This window comes from Muscardinus avellanarius (assembly GCF_963383645.1).
Source record: "Muscardinus avellanarius genome assembly, chromosome: 11".
In the NCBI taxonomy this organism is placed as follows: domain Eukaryota; kingdom Metazoa; phylum Chordata; class Mammalia; order Rodentia; family Gliridae; genus Muscardinus; species Muscardinus avellanarius.
The window spans coordinates 15,726,550-15,750,909 of record NC_137797.1 but is presented as its reverse complement, the minus strand read 5'-3'; the positions used below and the strand labels follow the sequence as shown (position 1 = coordinate 15,750,909).

The following is a 24,360-nucleotide window of genomic DNA, read 5'->3' as shown; positions in this document are numbered from 1 at the left end:
GCCAGTTACCAAAACTGCCTGGTGTGTAGAAGGGCACGGGCAGCAGGCCGCGCATTCTCCTTTGGACCCTCAGTCCTAACCTCCTCGCGTGCCTGCCTCCATGTGTCAGCTAGCCTGTCTACGGCCGGTGGGTGCTCTCCAGGAAAGAAGGGTACCACAATAAAAAAAAAAAGGAGGGGGGATTGGGGCTTTGCCCAGTGCAGGGCTGCGTCGAAGACGAGTGGATGAATAAACTGACAAACTGACAAAGCGAGGGAGAAAAGAAAGCCTTCTGATTTAATAGAATGTTCTTCCTGACACCTACCGGGATTAAACAGTAAGGGAGCGGAGTCTGATGATTAAACTTGAAAGACTGAGTAAGGCAGTTTCTTAACCCCTCCCAAACCTAAAAGATTTTCCTAAAAACCTATGGGACAACCGAGGAGCACGTGTATTCATCCCTTTCCCAGGGGGGTGATGTGGCTCCTGGAAGGTTACTTTACAGCCCTGGCTCCAGGAAGCGGCAGCTGCCCTGTCAGCCTCTGACATGGGCAACTTGAGCTGCACCCAGGAACCTCTTAGGTCTCGAGTCTGATGTTTGAAGAGCATTTCAGTCTAAACTACTTGGCTGAGGGTCTGCAGTGTCCAGAGGCCCCGTTGGTCACGTGTCTATCCCTTGATAACAGCAATTGGTCTCAGTTTAATGGCCTTCTTGCTGATTCCAGCATCGTGGCAGGTGTTCACCACATCTGTAACGTTCTTATAGGACTCAGGAGCCTGCGGGGAGGAATCAAACACCATAAACTCTACTGAAAAGGGACTCTTTGTAATGAAAGAAATGTACATTAAAACAATACCGAGATTTTTTGCTGCATATTAAATTAGTGAAAATCAAAAAAATGCCAGGCGTGGTAGCACAGGCTTGTAATCCCAGCATTTGGGAGGCTGAGACAGGAGGATCGCGGTTCGCGGACATCCTCAGCTACTTAGTGAGGCCCTTTGCAGCTCAGTGAGACCCGGTTTCAAAATAAAGAATAAAAAATAGGGCAGGGGGTGTAGCTCGGAGGTCGAATGCCCCTGGGTTCCATCCCCAGACCCACAAAAAAAAAAAAAAAAAAAAAAAAAGCAAGCTCAGTACTGATTAAAGGGTAGTGAGACGAACATTCTCACTTTGTTTTATTTTGGTACTTGGGACTGAACCCAGGGGCATTCTACCTCCGAGCTACAACTTAGCAGGGTCTTGCTAGGTTATGGAGGTTCGCTTCGAACCTGAAGTTTTTCTGTCTTAGCCTCTCAAATACTGGGATTCCAGGTATGCACCACCATGCCTAACCTTGCTCTTTGTTTTATATTCTTTCAGTATTCCTAAAATTTTTTCCAAAGGGCATATATTACTTGTATAATTAAGAAAAGCAGCATATAAAAATTAAATAAAACATATACACCAATACTTGCCTAGAAGGAAAGGTACCGAACCATATGTCAGTAGTCCTATCTCTGGATAGAATTATCAGTAATATAAATTTTTTTTCTTTCTTCTTTTTTATGGTACTGGGGATTGAACTCAGGGGCATTCTACCTCTGACCTATACCCTCAGCCCTATTTTATTTTTTTATTTTGAAACAGGGTCTTTGTAAGTTACTGCATGCTGGCCTCAAACTGTGATCTCCTGTCTCAAACTCCCAAGTAACGGGATTACAGGTGTGTTTTACCAGACCGAGTTTAAATTTTCTTTATATACCTCTACAGTTGTCAATATTTCTAAAATGAACATGTATTAATAACTTTCTTCACAATAAGATAATAGCTTTCTTAAATTCCTATTAAATTCATATATATGACTAAAGCTGTAATGTGTTAGAATGTGTACACACTTAAAATTTGTTTTTCGCAGGTCTCCACCCTTCATTCCTACCCATATCCATAGTCGTATTATCAGAGCTAATCTCACACAGCCCTTTCATCTGTATTTATGTCAACACAAGGTTAGGCTGCCCAGACTGATCCCCAAACGGGCTCTTCTACTGTGTCTCCCACTCCCTTCCTTTTCTGGAACTTCCCCATTGTGGTCTCTGAACTTCTTTCAGTGAATCAAAAGTGAAAATTCCTCTTTCTCTCCTTTGTATAACTCCTTCACCTTGTTCTTACGGAAGCAAGCATCTCCCTAAGGATGTAATCTTCACCTCCAACTCTCTGAAGCAGTAGCTGTTTTCTCTCCTCTGGGCCCAGACGTGGGACAGGAGTCTGCCTTGCTACAGTGTGACTCATTCCTGACACCCCTGGAAGATTTCCAGCTCCTGCCTCACTGTCCCTCCCTCCTGCCTTTTGAAATGTGATCCCATTCTCCAGAGGGAGGATCCTTCTACCTTTGCTTCCTGGTCCCTTGACTTCTGCTCTGCATACCTCCACCATTCACTCCCAGTCACACCCAGGGGCTGCAACTCCAACACACTCTTACTTTCCAGCATTCCAGGTGGTGCTCAGTCTAGGTGTCCTGCTCCCTCCCTCCTGTCCTCCATCTGCAATAATCCTGCAACCCCTACTAGGGTCCTGAGGTCTCTTTGTGACACCCTCAATAACCTGGCTTCTCCTGCACTGTGCTGTAGCTGTGACCCTGGTTAAAGGTAAATCAACACCTATCTCATACCTGCACTTACACAGCCAAATGCAGATAAAAAACACCCAACAGCTGAGCTGGGCGTGGTGGTGCACGCCTTTAATCCCAGCATTCGGGAGGCTGAGACCGGAGGATCATGGTTTGTGGACAGCCTCAGCTACTTAGTGAGGCCCTCCACAACTTAGAGACCCTGTCTCAAAATAAAAGAATAAAAAATAGGGCAGGGGGTGTAGCTCAGAGGTCGAATGTCCCTGGGTTCCAGCTCCAGACCCGTGAAACAAACAAAAACAACAACAAATACCCAACAGCTGACTTACTCAAGTAGACTCTTTCTGAAACCCCGGCACTCGGCTCAGGGCTTCTGCCCCTGCTGTTCTCTCTGCCAGGGAAGCTTCCCTCCAGAGAGCCATGCTGCCGGTGACCTTCCCTGCAGGTCTTCACCCAGTATCACCTCACTGAAGCCTTCCCTGAGTCTGAGTGAAACAGTGCCCTCCCCACCTTCCCCACTCCAGTGTGACCTCTAAGCACTCACAGGGCCATTAACACATACACTTTACTTTATGGTAAGTTTCATGAGGAAGGGATTTACATTAGTTTGTTCATTACATGATCCCTAGCACCTCCATGTCTACTAAGTATGAGCTGAATGAGCAAAGGAAAATAAATTATGGATGCAAGCTGAACACCCACCACAGCAGATGTCAACAGTGATTACCTACGGCTGGCCAGAGTCTAGATGTCTTTGGTTTCTTCTTTGTATTTTCAACATCCTTTTCCTCCCTTGGTGCTGGGGATTAAACTTAGGGCCTTGTACATGCGAGGCAAGCACTCTATCTCTGAGCCACATCTCAGTCCTTTTCATTTTGAGACAAGGTCTCACTAAGTTGTCTAGGTTGGTTTGGAATTTTTAGTTAAGTATGTATTATTCTTAAGAACAGAAAAAAAATTGCATTTATTAGAAAGAAGGCTTTGTCATACTCTGACTTGGTAATTCTGCTTTTGAGACACTGTTCTGATGATTGAAAAGGCAGGCATGATGGCAATGCTTGTAATCCCAGAATTTTGGGAGGCAAGTTCGAAGCTACCCTGGGTGAGACACTATCTCAAAATAAAAACTAAAATGGGCTGGGAACAAAGTTCAGTGGCAGAATACCCCTGGCGTCAATCACATTTAGGAAAAAAATATGGCAATAAGAATTCTAAAAAAAGGATGCCGGGAGTGGTGGTGATGCTTATAATCACCAGCATATGGGAGGCTGAGAAAAAGGACTGAGGTTTGCAGATAGTCTCAGCTACTTAGGCCCTCTGCAACTCAGCGAGATCCTGTTTCAAAATAAAGAATAAAATATAGGGCTTGGGGTGTACCTCAGGGGTAGAATGCCCCTGGGTTCCATCCCCAGTACTGGGAAAAAAAAAAAAAAAAAAAAAAAAAAGAGCACCAAGATGACTATAGTTTTCTCTTAAATTTTTAAGAATAGTTATGTTGCTTCTAATTTAAATGTGTACATACATACACATATAATTTAAACAAAATCTTTTCTATCTGTGCATTAAACCAAACTATGTTTCTTTAATCATTTTTCTCTCCTTTTCAAATTTGGTTTCAAATTGAATAACTTGCAAAATCAAGCTTAGAATGGGTCACTTTAAAAAGCTTATCATGTAAACATTTATAAATGAACAGAAAAGATAATTTTTATGGACTTGGCTTGAAAATAATCTCCAAATGAAAGAAAATATAAAATCAAAATGAGATAAACCACAGAAGATAAACCAAAACTGAAGCCATTAAAAAAAATCCAAAAGCAATTTTCTTTCAATAATACCAAAATTTGCTATCTAGCTCTGCACAGGCATAAAGTATAAATGGATTTATGCTAAACATATGCTAAACAAAATTTCACTTACCTCTTCCATAACCAGTTTTGGTGAGGCAACACGAATTGCAATTCCCATATCTGCCAATTTGTCTAAGACATCCTGGAAGTCTAAATTACGCCGGGATTTTGCTCTAGATAACGCACGGCCCTAGAATGGTGAAGGGGCGGAGAAAGGCATAAATTCTAAGCTAAAGTGTATGGCTGACCTCAGCAATAATATAAACGCTCAGGATGATATGCCTTTTCCTTGATTGTTTTAAAATAAAAGCAAATTTAAAAAAAATCCTTTCCTCCTTATCAACCTAATATTATGTGCCTCTTAAGTCTCACCACATCCTTCTTGAAAATAAATTTCTACCAACATAAAGCATTTTGTATTCAACTATTACTGGCCATTATATTTGTGAATTACTTGTAAACAGTGCATATCATCACAAAAACTTTGTGTTCTCTGTGATCGATTTAGGACAGTTTCTTCATCTCAGCACCACTGACTTTTCAAACCGGTACCTGTGTGGGGCTGTCCTGCAATGCTACGATGTTCAGTGGCATTCTTGGCTTCTACCCTGGGAGATGCTGGTAGTGCCCTCCCTCCCCCTACCCAGTCATGGGAATCAAAAATGCCTCAGACATGCCCAGTGGCCCTAGGGACGCAGGGGGCAGAGTCAAGTGGAGAATCACTTGGTTCAATCTAGGAGTGGAAATGAAAATGATCAGAGAGAAAAAGCAGGGTTAAAATATGTTTGTGAGGGTCTGTCTTATCAGAAGGTATTCTAGACAGCTGCGATTTCCCATCCTAACATTCACTTAATACTGACTGATTAGACCAGGGACCAGCAAACTAGTTTGACCGACTACTTATTTTTGTAAATAGTTTTTATCGGAACACAGACATGCTTATTACACAGTTCTTATGCTGTTCTTACACTAGAATGGTACAGCTGAACAGATGGTACAGGGAACATAGTCCAAAAAATTACTATATGGCCCTTTCTGGTAAAAGTTAACTGATCACTGCCTTAGAAGACTAAGAGGCAATGTGTTGAGATGGGTGAGCAGACTACATGTGGACTCTGATTTGCAAGTAGGGCACGTCCACTAGATCTCGAGTAGACCTACCCAAGAAGAAGGAACAAATGAGGAAAATGGGCAGGTCTAGTGAATCGCTGAGATAAACTGTGATATAAATCTGCATCTGTTGAAGTTTCAATAAGCTCAGATAACAGAGCCGTTTCCCATACTGGGCTTTCCTTACCGCTCCATGACAGGTTGTTCCAAAGGTCTCCGTCATGCCCTGCTCAGTGCCGGTAAGGACATAACTACAGGTTCCCATGGTGCCACCAATGAGCACCGGCTGTCCAGTGAGCTGAGGATGCACACAAATCAAATGTGTTAAAAATTAGAAAAGCACAACGTGTTTATGCCTGAAATTTAATTCCCTCTTGCACTGTAGAATCGTGGGAGAAACTGGGGCCCCTGAACACACTGCTCTTACAGCTATATTAAGATATTATACTTTGATTCTTTGATAGCAGGGGAGAAGGGAGGAAGGGAGTGAAAATGTGAGCACAAGACAGATGAAATATAAGAGCAAAGCAAAATCCCAGCACAGGGAAGTGTTACTAGAACCATCCTGGGCCAGATACCAAAAGGGGAAGAGGAATGAAACAGACTGAGTTAAATTTCTATCCTGTCTTTGGGTAATCCAAAGGCCTTGATTTGTGTTCCTGGAGTACAATATATTTAATATAGCACTTTCTAGTCAGCACATGAAAAGCACAAGAGATTGGGAGAGGGAACAGCCCCAGAGAAGACTGGGAATCACTGCTTTCGTGGGTGACAGGCTATTACTATTATTCTTTTTTTAAACAACTCTTGCTTTCCTGCCTAAATGCATGAATTATTTAATAGTATTCCGATCACGACCCCATGGCTTAAAAACACAAATGAGGCTGTGTACTTGGTAATCGACAGCGATGAGCGGGTGATGCGGAGGGAAGGCGCGGGTGGAGCCCTTCCTGTGCACCAACAGGGTCCGTTCCTTTCCGTCCACCACATGCTGCTCTACTTTGGCGATATTGTGAGAAACGTCGTAGATCACATGCAGGTCCAAGTCGTCAGGGGTTGTGTTGAAGACCTTGGCGAAAGCCTGAGAGAAAAAGCTTAAGTTAACAGCAGCCAGGACCAGCTCTTCAGAACTTATCTGACCGCAGCCAGCCTGCTCCTGAAGGGAGTCAGATTTAACAGTCCAGTAAGAGCAGTATTATTAATCTTCACGTAGAGGACAGAAACTGCTTTCTAGACCACACTCCACTCTCTAAGTTCAACCTCTGCTTGAAAAGCTTCCTTGCTACTCTTGACCCCACTGTTCAGAGACGCCTCCTCCCAGCCTGCTTAGTCTCTTCGAGTGGTAATGGGGCCCAAGGAAAATTCTATACAGTAGGCTTCTCTTCTCTCATTCTCCAGGCCTGCCTGATACTCTGCTCACTTAGTTATAGACACCAAAACCTCGGACATTTCTCCAGTATTTTGAGTATTATAGAGATTTCCAAAAGCAAACCCCACAGGCCTTATTTGAATGCACCATGTTTAAACTTCATCATGAACAAGAAGAGATTTTACTGTACCTGACGGGTTAGGAAGGTCATGGAAGAGCGGTTGACCCAGGCGTAGTTGCCTGCTGCGGCCATTCCCTTTAGGTAATCCTGCCCCTCCACAGAAGAGATTCGAGCACAGGCCAACTGCCGGTCATTGACTATAATCTTGTCTCTCTTCATGGCCTTTTCCATAGCTACCAGTGCATCTGGAACAAGACAGCAGCAAGTCCTAACCAGTTAGGCTTCCTTTCAATAAAGCATGCAGCTGCCAGGCGTGGTGACGCATGCTTGTAATCCCAGCATTTGGGAGGCTGAGGCCGGAGGATCGCGGTTCGCGGACAGCCTCAGCTACTTAGTGAGGCCCTCCGCAACTCAGTGAGACCCGGTTTCAAAATAAAGAATAAAAAATAGGGCAGGGGCTGTAGCTCGGAGGTTGAATGCCCCTGGGTTCCATCCCCAGACCCGCAAAAAAAAAAAAAAAAAAAAAAAAAAAAAAAAAAAAAAAAAAAAAAGCATGCAGCTTCATCGTAGAAAGGTAGGCTACATTAAAATCCATTATACGAGAAAAAAGCATTTTCCTTTAACATGTTTCTGACTTCATCTATTTGCTCAATCAAGACACATATGCTGAGAATCTTAGAGAGAGCGGTGATGCACACTGCAGTATACACAGACAGCTCTCTAGGGACTTGTAACGAGAATGAGGTGTGCACAGGGACAGTGACAACATGGTCTTACACTCCTTTTCCCAACATGTGACGGGCTGAGAAGTAGTAAAATACGTTTTATTACTATCATGGTTTTAAAAAATAATTCTTATTGCTTTGATATAAAAAAGGATTGAAGACAAGATGCTAGATATGTATGAAAATCAAATCCATGATAAAGTACAGGATAACTCAGCAGAAAGTTAGTTCTACCTCTGAGCTACACCCCCAGCCCTGATTTATTTATTTTGAAACAGGATCTCACTAAGTTGTAGAGCACCTAACCAAGTTGCTGAGGCTGGCCCCGCGCCTGCAATCCTACAGCCTCCCGAGTACTGGGATTAGCAGTGTGCCCACCACGCCTGGCTGTCTACATACCTTTCCATGTATTTGTTAACCCTTTCACTTAACATGTAATCCACCAAAGTGACTTATTTTCTGGCTTCCTACTATCTTTTTGTTAGAAATGTCCTCTGTCATTGTCCAAAATGTCATCTCTAAAATAGTTTTATTAAACATATTATTCTTATTTTGTCTTTTTTATGATATTTTATTGATATTACTACTTTCTACCCATTTTTCTTTTTTTTTTTTTGGTGGTACTGTAAATCAAACTCAGGGGCATCCTACCTCTGAGCTACACTCCCAGGCCTATTTTATTTTATATTTTATCTTTTTTGTGGCACTGGAGATTGAACCCAGAGGCATTCTACCTCTGAGCTAAACTCCCAGCCCGATTTTATTTCTTATTTTGAAACAGGGTCTCACCAGGTTGCAGAGGGTCTTGTTAAGTTGACTGGCTTTGAACCTGCAATCCTCCTGTCTCAACTTCTCAAGTACTGGGATTACAAGTGTGTACCACCAAGCCTGGCTTTTTAATTTTGAAACAGGGTTTCACTAAGTTGTGGAAGGCCTCACTAAGTTGCTGGGCTGGCCGTGAAGCTGCAATTCTCCTGTCTCAGCCTCTCAAGTCCTGGGATTATAAGCGCATGCTAACATGCCTGGCTCATTGTTTTTTTTTCTTAAATGAATACAACCTTTCCTTCATGAGACAATTTGAGGGTGAAGTACCTGACTATTCCATCACTGAATCCACCGAAACACCTAATCTTGCAGAGTAGGTATCTAATACAGACATAAGGAATGTCTACTTCATCAGTTCCTTAGTTTAAATATTGTCTTGCTCTTTCTTGGCAAGAAGACAGTTAACTGTAGTTCCTATGACTAAACAATGATAACTGGAACTGCATTGACTGAGTGTTTACTAAGTTGTCAGACACTGATTGAAGTACATTTTTTTTTTGGGGGGTGGTACTGGGGGTGGAACCCAGGGGCTTTCCACCTCTGGGCTATACTCCCCGCCCCCTTTTAATATTTTATTTGGAAACAGGGTCTCACAAAGTTGCTGATAGCCTCACTAAGTAGCTGAGGCTGGCTTCGAACCTGTGCGATGCTCCTGTCTCAGCCTCCCAAGCGCAGGGATTACAGGCGTGCGCCACCACGCCTGGCGATTGAAGTACATTCTGTATAACTTCATTAACTTCCTATGACAATACCATACAAAATAATTATTATGCCTTTTTATTTTCCAGATGAGAAACTTAAGGCCTAATGAAGTTAATTTGTATGTGGTCACAGATTAGGAGAACTAGGATAAAAATCTATCCAGGACAGTTTCAGAGCACTTTTTAAGTCTCTATGGGATTCCCCATACAATGTACATTTTGTCTGGCACCAAGTAAAAAATTAGGTCTAGGACATACCTGTGGCTACCTGGTGGCCCAAGCCTCTGCTACCACTGTGGATCATCACACACACCTGTCCCTTGTGGTCGATGCCCATTTTCTTAGCAGCATACTCATTGAAAATCTCATCTACAACCTGGATTTCTGCATAGTGGTTGCCTGCTCCCAGGGTCCCCAACTGCAAACATAAGTATGTTTGATAAAGCAGCTTTTATTCTCATCTTAAAAAAAAACCATTTAAAAAGTAAATAGGTAAAAACAAACCAACAACAAAATAGCCTCACAATGTGTTTTATGTAACAAAAATCCTAAGCCTTAGAAGTACTTTATTCATTTAAAATAGTGTTCCACATAACAAAAATAATATAGACTAGCTCCTAAAGTTTATTATATTATTATATGCCAAAAGTATAAAAAACTCATGCCATTAAGTGGTTCATGAAACATTATTTATTTATTTATTTATTTATTTATTTATTTTTGTGGTATTAGGAATTGAACTCAAGGGCATTCTTCCTCTGAGCTGCATCCCCAGTCTTAGTTTATTTATTTTGTGTGTGGTACCAGGGGTGGAACTCAGGAATATTCTACATCTGAGCTACACTTAACATCCTATTTTTTATTTTTATTTTGAAGCAGGGTCTCACTAGGTTAATGAGAGTCTCACTACTTGCTAAGGTTGTCCTCCAACTTATGATCTTCCTGTCTCAGCCTCCCAAGTACTGGGATGATGATTATATATATATATATATATATATATATATATATATATATATATATATATTGTGTGTGTGTGTGTGTGTGTGTGTGTCTGTGTGTTACTAGGAGTGGAACCCAGGGGCTTTCTACCTCCAGGCTACACTCCCAGACCTATATTATACTTTATGTGGAAACAGGGTCTCACTACATTGCTGAGAGCCTCACTAAGTAGCTGAGGCTGGCTTCCAACTTGTGTGATCATCCTGTCTCAGCCTCCCAAGTGCTGGGATTACAAGCGTGCGCCACCACGCCCGGCTTAAGTCCTGGGATTATAAACGTGTGCCACAACAACAGTCATGGAACATTTTAAATATCATAAAGACAAAGGTCAAATTCTGGGAAGAATGTGGTAATTGCTGGTTTTCAGATGAAACCCAAGTGCAAATGGCATTTGAATATCTGTGAGTTCACAGACACCCACTGTTATCCATCATGGTCAGAATATACCCCATGACTGGAGCCAATGGATGACTTGAGAGCCTGAGAACAGCAGAGCAGGAAGACTGGAGATTGCCTGGTTTATGCTATTCTAATTTTCAAGTGAGAAAATAAGCCCCACAGAAGTCAGAGACCAGCCCAAGGTTACAGGGAATCAGTGGCAAAGCCATCACAACTAGCTATAAATTTCAAATCTCTGGTGTTATTATTAGTCTTATCTCATGTAAACCATTAACTAAGAAGTTCTCTCTTTTCATCTTAGTCAAAGTATGTACATATGTAATTTTGGCATTCTTTGTAAGCCTTTTAATCATATCCCACTTTTCTCCTATCTTCTTTTTTATTTTTGGGGGGGCACTGGGGATTCAACCCAGGTACATTCTACCTCTGAGCTACACCCCAGCCCTATTTTTAATTCTTTATTTTCAAAGAGGGTCTCACTAAGTTGTGGAGGGCCTAAGAACTTGAGGCTGGCTGAGAACCTGTGATCTTTCTGTCTAACCCTCCCAAAGTATTGGGATTACAACTGTGCGCCAACATGTCTAGCTTCTCCTATCAACTTCTAACTCATGGTATCTTGTTTTATGAATATCTGCAAACTTCTGATAGCTTTCTAAAATGACACATTAAAAACATATTTGCAAAGCTGGGTGTGGTGGTACATGATTTTAATACCAGCATTTGGGAGGCTGAGACAGGAGAATTTGAGTTTGTGGAGAGCCTCAGGTACTTAGTGAGACCCCATTTCAAAATAAAGAATAAAGTCAGGTGTGGTAGTGCTTGTAATCCCAGCATTTGGGATGCTGAGACTGGAGGATCATGGTTCGTGGACAGCCTCAGCTACTTAGTGAGGCCCTCTGCAACTCTGTTAGACCTGGTTTCAAAATAAAGAATAAAAAATAGGGCAGGGGGTGTAGTTCGGAGGTCAAATGCCCCTGGGTTCTAACCCCAGACCTGCAACACACACACACACACACACACACACACACACACACACACACACACACACACAGAATAAAAGATATCGGGCTAGGGATGTAGCTTGAAGGAAGAATGCCCTTGGGTTCAATTCCCAGTACCACAAAAGCAAAACAAAACAAAAGAAAACAAAACACCAGATCTGCATTGTTTTAAATATACTGCATAAACCCTGAGGGGATGTTTTCCTGAAAGATATACACTTCTCCTCAACACCACCACCAACAACAAAATATGAAAAACTAGCATGGTTAGTTAACTTGCAAGGCAAGTTACCTGAGGAAGGCCTCTTTTCTTGGCCCTCGCTGAGACTTTGTTGGGGTCAGCTTGCAGCATCCTCCCATACTCTTCACAGTGCTCCTTGTCTTCAGCCCAGGCATAGCCTTCTCTTAGGGACCAGTCCACTCCCATCTCCAAGGCCTCCTCCAAGTCTCTGCGTGAGTTAACAGAATGTACTAGTGATTTCACAGCAAAGGAAGATGGAAACCTAAAAAGGACCACCTCTCAAAAGGCAGAGGAACACACTAGAATTACCATCTCCTGTGTGCCAGGCTTTGTGCTGGCTACAAAGATTATGCTCAGCCACTGTACATTTTTAAAGAAAACAGTCACATAAGTCCCTGATATATGAAAATGATTAAGGCCAGCCAAATATGATGGCAGATGCTTGTAATCCCAGTACTTGGAAGGCTGAGACAGGAGGATCGTAGTTTCGCAGCCAGCCTCAGCTATTTAGTGAGGCTCTCTGCAAGTTAGTGAGACCTTGTTTCAAGATCAAGAACAGGGGGTGTAGCTTGGAGGTAGAATGCTCCCAGGGTTCCATCCCCAGTATCGCAGAAAAAGAAAAGAAAAAAAAAGATGGAGGACTTATAGTTCTACTTGATGTTTATGCTGTCCCTTGTAGCTTTCAAATCTTTCTCACCTTTGATTTGCCTCTTAGATACTGAATTTCATTAAGAGGTTATTAAGCAACCAAAAAGAATTTATAATCATCAGATATCACTATCTACCATTAATAACCTAGGAGAGATTACAGCCAAATAATGAAGGCATCCACACTTCCTCATGTAACAAAGTTTACATTTAAGAGCTATTTCCATCTTCACAAAAGCATTGTGTTTTTATTACACCCAATGAAGATGAGGGGTACTCAAATTAAACACTTAGAGGGGAGTTTAACTTTCATTCAGGGTCCAGTCCTTTTCCTAAACATGACTGGAAATATCAGAGCTTTCAATAATCTCTTTTCCAGATAACAATCCATTTCAAACATTATTATAATAAAATTTCTATAAAATATCTGCAAAGATGAAGTTTATTTATATGTTAAATGTATGCTTTTCAAAGTGAGGCTACACACGAAGTTTCATGTGAAGTCACAAAATAAGTATCTTCTGAGTATATTTATTTTAGTGTTATATATTAACTTTAGTGTTTTCATTTGTTTTTTTAGTGAGAGGGAGTTTATGACAGATAATAGCTAAAAACATTTTCTTGGTCCTGGGGACTGAGCCCATGAGTGCTCTAACACTCAGCTACACCCCCGTATCTTTTTATTTTGAGACAGCCTCTTGCTAAGTTGGCCAGGCTAACCTTGAGTTTGCAATCCTCCTACCTCAGCCTCTCAAACTGCTGGGATTACAGGTGTACTTAAAACATTTTAATGTTAGTATGTGCCCACATATTTGAAAAGATTACGAAATTCACATGGGTTTTAAAGAAACAAAAAACATGAAAAGGAAACATCTCTGACTTGTTTAAACACACAATTCTGCTACTGAAGAACTCTGAAAAGTTTAAGGTACACTGTTTTCTTAAGCTATGAAACCATGCAATAAACAACTATCTGAGAGGCAGTTACACTGTAACATTTAAATCTCTTCTTAGATAAAGAGCATATTCAGTGCCATTAGTTAGTAGGAAATTGGTAGATAAATGAGTTCACTGCCAAAAGGCAGTAGGATCCAGAATACTTCTGAAAGTCAAAGAATCTTTAGTGTGAATCTCAACACCCTTACTAAAGCTTATTTAACAATTAACGTTCTCAACCTCAGTTTCCTTTCTGATAATCAGGAATAACAGGGTTACTGCCTACATAAAATGATAAAATGCAGTGTCTTACATATAAGAAGCGCAAAAAAGAGTGCATTATTCTAGTATAAATGTTACTTTATGTCAAGGACTATTCTAATGAACATTAGTTGACTAATGTCTCTAATAAATGGGCTGGATTTCATGCTTAACGCAGCAATTCATTCTTCCTGGCATCTCCAGGTGTCCCACCGGAAGCGGAGCCGCGTGTCCCGCTTGTTTCCTGGAAGCTCGTGCTCTTACTTGGCATTCATTGGGATCACACCTTTGGACCCCACCCCGACAGGAATGTGGTCGAACATGGCCTGGGCAAGCTGCTCCTTCACAGGCTGAACATCACTTTCGTCTAAGTTGGTTCTCAGCAAGCGGACACCACAGTTGATGTCAAATCCCACACCACCTGCAAAACGCAGCAGTCAGTCAAACATTAGTAAAATCAGCTGGCCAAGCAGTTGTTACCTGTAGTTTCTCATTATTAAAATACAGTTAAAAAGTAACCCATTCTGCTAAGGATAACTACTGTAATGTAGCCATCACAATAGTTCTCTGCTGGGTAAAGGCTGATAACACTGAAATAATGGAAAATAACACAACACACCGCAGGTACTTTGTGGGCCCAGGAGGCAGCAAGGAGATGAAGACAGTGCCCCTGCCTCCCTTTCCTGACCAGTCACCGGTGGCTGATAAACTCCATGGGTCTTTTCGAATAACCAACCCTTGGTTTTGCTGATTCTTTCTACTATGCATCTTTCATATTACTATTTTTGTTCTTCATTATTTCCACCTACTTTTGGGGAGTCAAACTTGTTCTTTCTCTAACTTCTTGAGGTATTTCATCGTTCTTCTTTCCTAATTTGTGCATTTGAGGCCACATATGTTTCCTTCCAATAGTACTATGAATAGTAACTCAAAATTTTAAGACAAGTTTTTTCCCCTCCTTTTTGGTAGTGGGGATTGAGCCAAGGGACATTCTCCCTTAGAGTTACACCCCAGCCCTTATTTTTTATTTTGAAGTAGTGTCTCACTGACCTTGAACTTGTGATCCTCTAGTCTCAGCCTCCCACCTGTTTTTCAAAACCATTCCCTGCTGGGCGTGGTGGCGCACGCTTGTAATCCCAGCACTTGGGAAGCTGAGACAGGAGAATCGCACAGGTTCAAAGCCAGTGAGATTTTCCAAAGGCTATATGACATATAGTACATCTTGCAAAGATGAAACATGTACTTGTGACTCTTATGATTTAAAAATCAATTTTAATTTCTAATAAGGTAAACACTGATAAAAAGCCTTTGAAGAGCCAAGCTTGTGCACACTGTAATCTTAGTACTTGGGAGGCCTAGACAGGAGGATCATAGGTTTGAAGCCAGCCTCTGCAATTTAGTAAGGCTCTTGGCAATTTAGTGAGAAACTGTTCCCAAATAAGAAATAAAAATATAGGCCTGGGGTGTAGCTCAGAGGTAGAATGCCCCTGGGTTCAATCCCTAGTACAATAAAAAAAAAAAAAAAAAAAAGTCTCAATCATTTTAAAGAGTTGTAAAAAGGTCCTGATTACTAACCCACACTTGTAATCCCAGTACTTGGGAGGCTGAGACAGGAGGATCACAGGTTCATGTCTAGCCTCAGGTACTTAGTGAAGCCTTCTACAACTTAGTGAGACCTACTTCAAAAAAATAAAAAATAGGGCTGGAGTTGTAGCTTGGAGGTAGAATGACCCTGGGTTCCATCGCCAGCACCAAAAAAAAAAAAAAAAAAAAAAAAAAAAAGAAAGAAAGAAAAAAAGAAAAGACAAGAAAAAAAAAGTGGACTTCCGGGAAGATGGCGACCGAGAAAAGCGGGGCTTAAGAGCCCCGCTAACAACCAATCTCCATTACCACAAAACCAGCGCCTTTCATAGCCAGAAAACACCATCACCAGAAAAACAAAAAAACCACCAGGCTCCAGAGAGAAAGCGGACTTAGAACAGAGCTCAGAGCCACAGAGGAGATACACGTGCCCGAGGACGCGGCAGCAGCGCCATACTGCCGGCAGCAGCGGCAAACTCACTGGACGGCTACAGCAAGTCAAGGTGAGCCGCTGCGGAACAGCCAGGCGGGATCTTTCGGCGCAGAGAGCATTTAGAGCTCCCAGTGGCTGAGCTCAGCACACGCTGCAGGAACTCAAAGTGGAACTCAAAACCAGAGAAGAAAAAATACGCCAGCCTCACGGCCAAGGGCGTGGCAGCGGCGCCATATTGCCACCAGCGGCAGCAGCAGTGAATTCACCGAGTCCAGTACAGCTACATCTGCGTACTCAAGAACAGTGAGTCAAATTGTGGGCCACAGAGGAGAAATCCCAGTACTGTACCCCCTGGGACTTGACCCAGTGAGGGAGTGGGGGTGGCAGAGATATCACACCATAGGAGAACGTGCAACCTGGCACCCCCCATAGTTTAAAGCAGCCTCTATCGACTCCCTGGGTCGGAGACTCTGTGATACAACCCAGTAAAGGAGTAGTGGGGTCTGAGATACTACAGACTCGAGATCCAGAGCACCTTAAGTGAAGTCATAGTGACCCAAGGGAAGAACCCAGAGAAGGCACAAACCTCTGAAATCATGGGAAAGAGGAATAACACTGGGGCAATGAATGCCCACAACCCCACAACATCAGAACCTGATAAAACAGAAAATCAGAGATTTCTAGAAGATCAAATCAGGAAAATAACTATAGAAATAATAGAGGTGCTTCGAAAAGAACTCAGAGAGAGCCAAAAAGAGATAAAGGATGCAATTAATGAAGTAAAGGCCTCAATTCAAAGCACTAACAACCGATTAGACCACATGGAGAACAGAATCTCGCTCTTAGAAGATGAGCAATCCAAAAATGAACGCATAGTTTCTAATCTAGAAAAAAATATACAACAACAGGAATCTGACATTGAAGAAATATGGGCCCATCTTAAGAGAGCTAACCTAAGAATAATTGGAATAGAGGAGGGAAAAGAAAGTGAAACCAAAGGGATCAACAATCTCTTCAAGGAAGTAATAGCAGAAAATTTTCCAAACTTAGAGCAAGAGGTTGATACACAGGTCCAGGAAACTTATAGAACTCCCTTTAGACAGGATCGGAGAAGAGGATCCCCACGCCATATAATTGTCAAAATGACCAATGTGGAAGCCAAGCAGAGAATCTTAAAGGCAACAAAAACAAAGGGCCAAGTGACATTCAGAGGCAAACCAATTAGAATCACTCCAGACTTCCCAAACCAAGTCATGAGAGCCAGAAGGGCTTGGAGTAACATATTCCAAACTCTGAAAGAAAACAACTTCCAGCCAAAAATTTCCTACCCAGCAAAACTTTCTATCAAATTAGATGGAGAAATAAGAAGCTTCCATGACAAACAGAAACTGAAGGAATTTATGTCTTCAAAACCAGCGCTAGAGAAAATACTCAAAGAGATTAACTACAAAGAAGAAATAGGTAACACTCACCAGAACCAGAGAAACAAGACTTTCCATCCAACAGACAACTAAGATTAGTTATCTGTGGAGATTCATTATTTATGTTAGTCTTTTACCTATCTCTAAATTGTATTGTTTGCCTTTATTGTTGTTAATTTTTAGGATTTCTAGCTGGAATATTAATATACCTTCAGATATAGCATTTGGAAATATTTTATCCAATTCTATTAGTAACTTTTAACTCTGTTTACATTGTCTTTGGATATACAATATTTTTTTATTATTTTTTAGGGAGTTTGTATATTCTTCTGTTGCCTGTGCCATTGAAATCATATCCAAGAAATCACTGCCAATTTCAATGTTGTGAGGTTTTATGACCCAGATTTTCTTCTAAAAGTTTATAGTCTTAAGATATATATTTAGGTCTTTTATCTATTTTGAGTTAATACTTGTATGTGGGATTAGGTAAGGGTCCAATTTTATTCTTTTCCATGTAATTATTATTTTCAACAATATTTAATTAAAAGATTATTATTTCCACCACCAAATGTTCATGGAAACCTTGTCAAAAATAACTTGGCAATATAGGGAAGAATTTAGCTCTAGGCTTGTATTTAACTCCAATGGTTTATATATCTGCCTTTAGAACAGTACTACACTGTTTCAATTATTGTAGCTTTATATGGTTTGAAATCAGAAAATATATATCTTCTAGCTTTGTTCTTTTTCAAGATTGTTTTGGGTATCTAGAATCCATATTCCATATTAGGATAGATTTTTTTTCTGAAAAATAAATATATAAATATATGATAGTTTCACCTAAAAAAACAAAAAAAAAATCCTCTGGTAGAAAAGAAAGCAAAAAGAAATATTGAAATGTTATTTTTAAGTCATCAAAAGCTTGGTATCAGACAAATGAAACTGTTATGTGAGATTATCATTTTTAATTTTGGATAAATTGCTATAATACTAGATGCCAACCACTAAGCCAAGCATGGGAGGGAGGGATGGGGAGAGAATGGGTTGGGGATCGGGTGGGGGCTGACTGGGCATTGTGTGCATGTATGTCTACAAAAGTTTGTATCCCACTATGATGTATGAATACAGTGCACCAAAAAAAAAAAAAAAGATTTCATTTAAGTGTTCATTTTTAATTCAGACTCTGCTGTTACTGCTAAGGAAAGTTTTTAGTGATCGTACAACATAACCACAGCATTTGGTAGTACACAACTAGAGGTGAATTCATGCAAAGATGACAACAAGAGCACTTACTGAGTACTCATGAGGAGATCAACACTGGCCCATGTATTTTTTTTTAATTGTTTGATTCCGCAAACTTCAGAGAATACACAGATAAACCCATTATCATAATAGCCTCTGAGTGAGAAAAATCAAACTTTAATTTATGATGACTTAAAATCCTAGAACCATGTCTGAAGGCAATAGGAGAACAGTCATCAACTGGCCCATGTATTTTACACGACTCAACTATTTACTTCCTCCCTCCCTCCCTTCTTTTTTAAGGTACAAAATATTGAACCCGGGGCATTTTACCTGAGCTACACCCCAAGCCCTATTTAAATTTTTTTTTTTTTAATTTTCAAACAGTCTCACTAAATTGCAAAGGGCTTAAGTTGATGAGGCTAGCTGAGAACCTGCAATCCTCCTGTCTCAGTCTCCCCAGTACTGGGATTACAGGTGTGCCATCAAACCAGCTCATTTATTTTTTGTAATAATGCTATGGGGGTAAGTAACAATGTTAGACCTTATTTGCCTGTGAGGTAACTGAGTCACAAATGTAACAAAAACTTTTTTCTTGCCATCCTGGGATGGACTCAGGGACATTCTACTTCTGAGCTCTAACCCCAGTCATATTTTATTTTGAAACAGTCTAAGTTGCTGAGGGTCTTGCTAAGTTGATGAGGCTGGTCTCAAACCTGCAATCCACCAGGCATGGTGGTGCACACCTATAATCCCAGCTATTTAGGAAGATGAGGCAGGAGGATCACCATTTTGAAGGGCAGCGTAGAAAATTTATGAGACCCTGTCTCTAAATGAAATTAAAAGGAAGCTGGGATGTAGTTCAGTGTTAGAGCACTTGCTTAGTACGAATGAGACCCTGGGTTTAATCTCCAGTATCACAGGCAGGTGGGTGAGGGAGGGTATGAAACAAGAGAATATGATAAGACTGAGATACAACACAAGAAAAGCAGTGCTGTCGTAGAAAGGTGTGACCCACAGAGAAGCTACACACCTAAGAGCAGAGGCTGTGACCTTACCTGGGGACACCACTGCTTCAGGGTCATTCATATCAAAGGCAGCCATATTTCCAATAGCAAACCCATAGCCTGAATGGACATCGGGAAGCCCGATAGATCGCTGCAAGAGAATCAGACAGTGAAGTACTACAGACGTTTACACCTGGCATTCTCATTGCTTGATGGACTTAATACTGATTCTCAGGATGTAGACTGAAGCCTTTCCAAAAACCAGTATTTTTTTTCACTAAATCTCTACTGGTGGAAATTAGGTGTAAGAACTTCTAACAACAAAGCTAAATATAGTGTGTGTGTGTGTGTGTGTGTGGGGGGGGGAACCTGTTCATTAAGTCTCACTTTAAACTAAGGAAGCCCAGAACGGGGGGGGGGGGGGGGGGGAATCACATACTAACTTTAATTATTACTTTTTAAAGATGATGTTAATACATTGACAAGCCATGCATCAGATTAAGAGTAAATATCCAATTTATAAAGACTACTGGAGTTTAAGTAATCACAGACAAATGTAATCTATTTAGTGATATGAACCCCATATACTTATATATCTGGGGTCTACAAAAGGACCCTTTCCCAGGAAGAAAGCAGGCCAAATATAGTAAGGATATACAGAGATACCCAGACACTTAGGAGTTCTTAAATGCACAAGCTACATTCTTTTATCCCTCCCACCTCCAAGTGCAAAGCATAGTGACTGGCATAAAGAACTCAAGCACATCTGTTAAACGGATCCATTTTCACCAGGTACCTCTGGATGAATCTGAATGTTTGACTGTGTGGGGCCACTTGTACCATCCAGTTCCATCCCTCATACTGTTACTGCCCTTCTTTTCAATCATGTTCACAACAGCTAGCCCGTCTTCTCTCCATTCCTTCAGTCCTACTTAAACTTCTCTTTTTTCCATTCGTTCTCCCACTATACTCTTGCAGAGGACCATGATGAAACCTTTGACAGTATACTGATCCAAGAATAATGTTACTATGTCTTATATTTTATTTTTATTTATTTTTGTGGTACTGAGGGAACCAACCTACACCCCCAGCCCTATTTTTTATTCTTTATTTTGAAACAGGGTCTCACTGAGTTGCAAAGGACCTCACTAAGTAGCTAAGACTGTCCGCAAACCAGGATCCTTCTGTCTTAGTCTCCCAAATGCTGAGATTACAAGCGTGCCCCACCATGCCCAGCTATGTTTTATATTTTATAAGGAAATAAGAAGGCATAAAAATTATTCCAAAGGTTCTTGAATGCTTATAGGTTCTAGCCAAAGATAACTAGAAAAGAAGACACATTATCCAGACTCAAATATTTCTTTTTATTTTGCAGGTCTGGAGATGAACTCAGGGGCATTTGACCTCCACGCTACACCCCCTATTTTTTTTTTTTTTTAATTCTTTATTTTGAATCGGTCTCACTGAGTTGCAAAGGGCCTCACTAAGTAGCTGAGGCTGTCTGCGAACCACGATCCTTCAGTCTCAGCCTCCCGAATGCTGGGAGACTCAAATATTTCTTAGAATCCAAAGTCACTGCGAGATGTCCAAAGGTCACTGTCTAGATGACATCATTATTTTTTTAGGTGTGGTCACTCATCAGTCCAACAAATTTAGATAAGAGGAAACAGAAATAATTAAAGTCCTGAAGTCTGACTCACATGAATAATCCCAGGTAAGGCTGCCACATTGCCGATCTGTTTCATGGCTGGCAGAAAGCCACCAACACCTGAAAACAAAAAAATGCAGGCTTAGAAAAAAAGGACACATTTCTTTTCAGCATTAATTATATTCAAGTTTCTAGATCGCATTACATGAAGGGATAGTGGTTAAGGGCCACCAAAATAAAGCACAGACTGCTGGTTGAAAGATAAGTGGGTGGGGAGCTTCTCCAAGAAGCACATTCACAGGAAAGACAGAACTAGACTATTATAAATATGCTCAGAAGTTTGCTTGCAAATGTTGTACTGGAGATATAAGACATAACTATGATGTTAGTATAAAAAAGGTATTCTTTCAATAGCTTTGATTATAAAAAAATCAACAATGGTTTTCACCTAAGTGACAAACAATAGCAATGGGGAATAGATAAAAAAACAGTGGCTAAGTCAGGGGATGTGGAGTTCTAGTCCTGTTCACTCGTTATTTTATACAACTGAACATACCTTGGTTGAGGAGGAGGGACCTTAGCTTGCTGATCTAGGAAACAGAATGGGCTAAAGCTAGATGGTTTCTATTCTGCTATCTCTATTACAGTATTATCTTGGAGTTTTATACATCTATTTCTAAATCTTGATGCAGCCCTACAAGATAGGTGTAAGTTCCATTTTGTAGATTTCAATTCCTTTTTTTTTGTCCCCCCCCCCCCCCGGTACTGGGGATGGAACCCAGGGGCATTCTACCTCCGAGCCACACCGCTAGCCCAATTTTTTTTTCCTTTTATTTCAAAACAGGGTCTCACTGAGTTGCAAAGGGCCTCACTAAGTAGCTGAGGCTGTCCATGAACCATGATCCTCCTGTCTCAGCCTCCCAATGCTAGGATTATAAGCATGTGCCAACATACCCAGCTAATTATTTTGTATGTGTGTTTTTGTGGTACTAGAGATGGAACCCAGGGGCTTTTCTACCTCCGGAGTATACTCCCAGACCTATTTTATACTTTATTTGGAAACAGGGTCTCACTAAGTAGCTGAGGCTGGCTTTGAATCTGTGTGATATTCCTGTCTCAGCTTCCCAAGCGCGGAGATTACAAGCGTGCACCACCACGCCCGGCGACTAATTGTTTATTTTGAAACAGGGTCTCACTGAGTTGCAAAGGGCCTCACTAAGTAGCTGAGGCTGTCCGTGAACCACGATCCTCCTATCTCAGCCTCCCAAATGCTGGGATTACAAGCATGTGCCACCATGCCAGGCTCATATAAATTCTTGATAACTCCCTGACAACATTTTAAAATTATAATTACTTGAGTTACCATTTAATAAGGCCACAGGTTAGGCACCATTTGTATTGCTACAAGTGAACCTCTAATGTACTTACCACCACCTCGACAGGCATTCCTTAATTCTTCAAACATTAATTTCTCCAGAGCATCATTCACATAGAATACTCCTTCAACCTAGTACCAAAGAAAAGGAAAAACAATGTCTGAACAAATGCTCATACTAAACAGAATATACTGCATACTATACTCGTGCCCCCCCCACTTTTTTTTCTTAATTCTTTATAAAATTGCAAATTGCTTTAAACAAGAAAAAAACTTCCTATCAAGAAAAGACTAACAGATGTTCAAAGGGTCTCAGATTTTGGAGCATTTTGGATTTGGGGTTTTTGGATAGGGTCGCTCAAACAGTAAAGTCTATGCAAACTGTCCCAAATTGGAAAAACTACAAAATCTGAAATCCCTCTGTTCCAAAGCATCTAAGAGATACCCTGTGTTTTGCAATGTTTACAAGTGTGTGTGTGTGTGTATATATATATATATATATATATATATATATATATATATATATATGCTTAATGTAATTTGAGCATACACGTGTACTGAAACATCATGGATTATTCCATTAGTGTACAACTCTTATGTGTCAAAATATAAAAATGATCATGTTCTTTTCCCCAAAACTAAGAAAATGGCACTCTTTTATCAACGTGGGCTTTTTTTCCTCTAAGAGAACATGCCGATAGGGAACATTTAATAAGTTTTGATATTGACATTGGATGCCCTAACTTTACGCACGTGCATGGCACCTTAATGTTAATAACACATGCATCAAAGCCTCATTGCTATCGCTTCACATTAACGGAAGTCGGAGCACAGATGGCAATAAAGCGAGCAGCTGCTAGCCACAGCAAGCTCAGGCTGGGAAACTCGGGGCGTGGGTTCTCAGGTCTCCATCTGGGATGCATCGTCCTGGCATAGAAAGAAGTGAACTGGATATGAAGTCCTGGCTGAGCGTCTTACTAGCGGGTACAGAAGGCTGTGTCACCGATTTATCCTCTGGGTCCTTCTTTTGAGAAGTGCATATTAGAAACAACCAACCTCTGCCCTCTGCCCCGTTAATCTTGGCTGATGTGAGAATCAAAATCGTTTTATTAAAACAATAGAGTTTAGAGCGCACAAAACTTGGTTTAAGTGAAGAGCGGTCTGTGCGCATCATACAAATTACCAGATGACTCAGGAACCGAGTCGCAGTCCCGGCCACTCTACCCGCGCCGTGGAAGAGCACTGAGTCTCAGCACCCGGAACTTAACATCTCGCGGTGCAGTCTGGGCGCTCCAGTGACTGCTCTGTAAACGCCCCGCCCGACCAATCCCGAGGTTGGGGACCCAGCTACCGGAAAGTGAGGCCGGCTCGGGAAGCGCGGGAAGGGGAGATTGCAAGCCGGCCGCGGAAGGCACGGCCCGCTCCCCGCCTCACCTGCATGTTGGGCACAAAGCCCTTCTTGATCCTCCAGCAGTTTTTATTGATCTTTTCCAAGAACTGCAGCTCATCGTTATAGGTGCGACTCATGGCGGCGGCTGGAGCTCAGGACTCCGCTCGGGAGAGAAGCTGCCGCGCTGTCGGCCTCGCGGAGCCCCGTCCCGTCCCCCTCCGGCTCAGCGCGCAGGCGCGGCCGGCTCCGCAGCTGGCTACGGCGAGCGCCGAGGCTCTAAACTCTTCGCGCCGTCGCTTTCCTCTGCTTAGATTGCCCCCTAGGGTTTGCTTTAGGGGATCTCCATTAGTAGATCTCAGCTAGACTGTGGTATATTGTAGTTGTTCTTCGTTTTGGAAGTGCTTTATTTTATTTTATTTTATTTTTGGTGGTATTGGGGTTCCTGGAAGCCCTTCTACCTCCGGGCTACACTCCCAGACCTATTTTTACATT

General features: G+C 41.5%; 1 protein-coding gene across 1 annotated transcript; it reads right to left on the bottom strand.

Annotated features, from left to right (window-relative positions):
• Positions 1-648: 648 nt before the first annotated feature.
• RTCB (RNA 2',3'-cyclic phosphate and 5'-OH ligase) lies at positions 649-24,005 on the bottom strand (the record flags this gene model as incomplete). The annotated part of the gene is made up of 10 exons (XM_080704802.1): positions 649-756; positions 6,438-6,626; positions 7,105-7,280; positions 9,545-9,704; positions 11,978-12,134; positions 14,036-14,192; positions 19,507-19,606; positions 21,156-21,223; positions 21,660-21,693; positions 23,913-24,005. 10 exons carry the CDS (start codon positions 24,003-24,005, stop codon positions 649-651), a joined length of 1,242 nt encoding a protein of 413 aa, XP_080560928.1.
• Between the last annotated feature and the right edge of the window lie 355 nt (positions 24,006-24,360).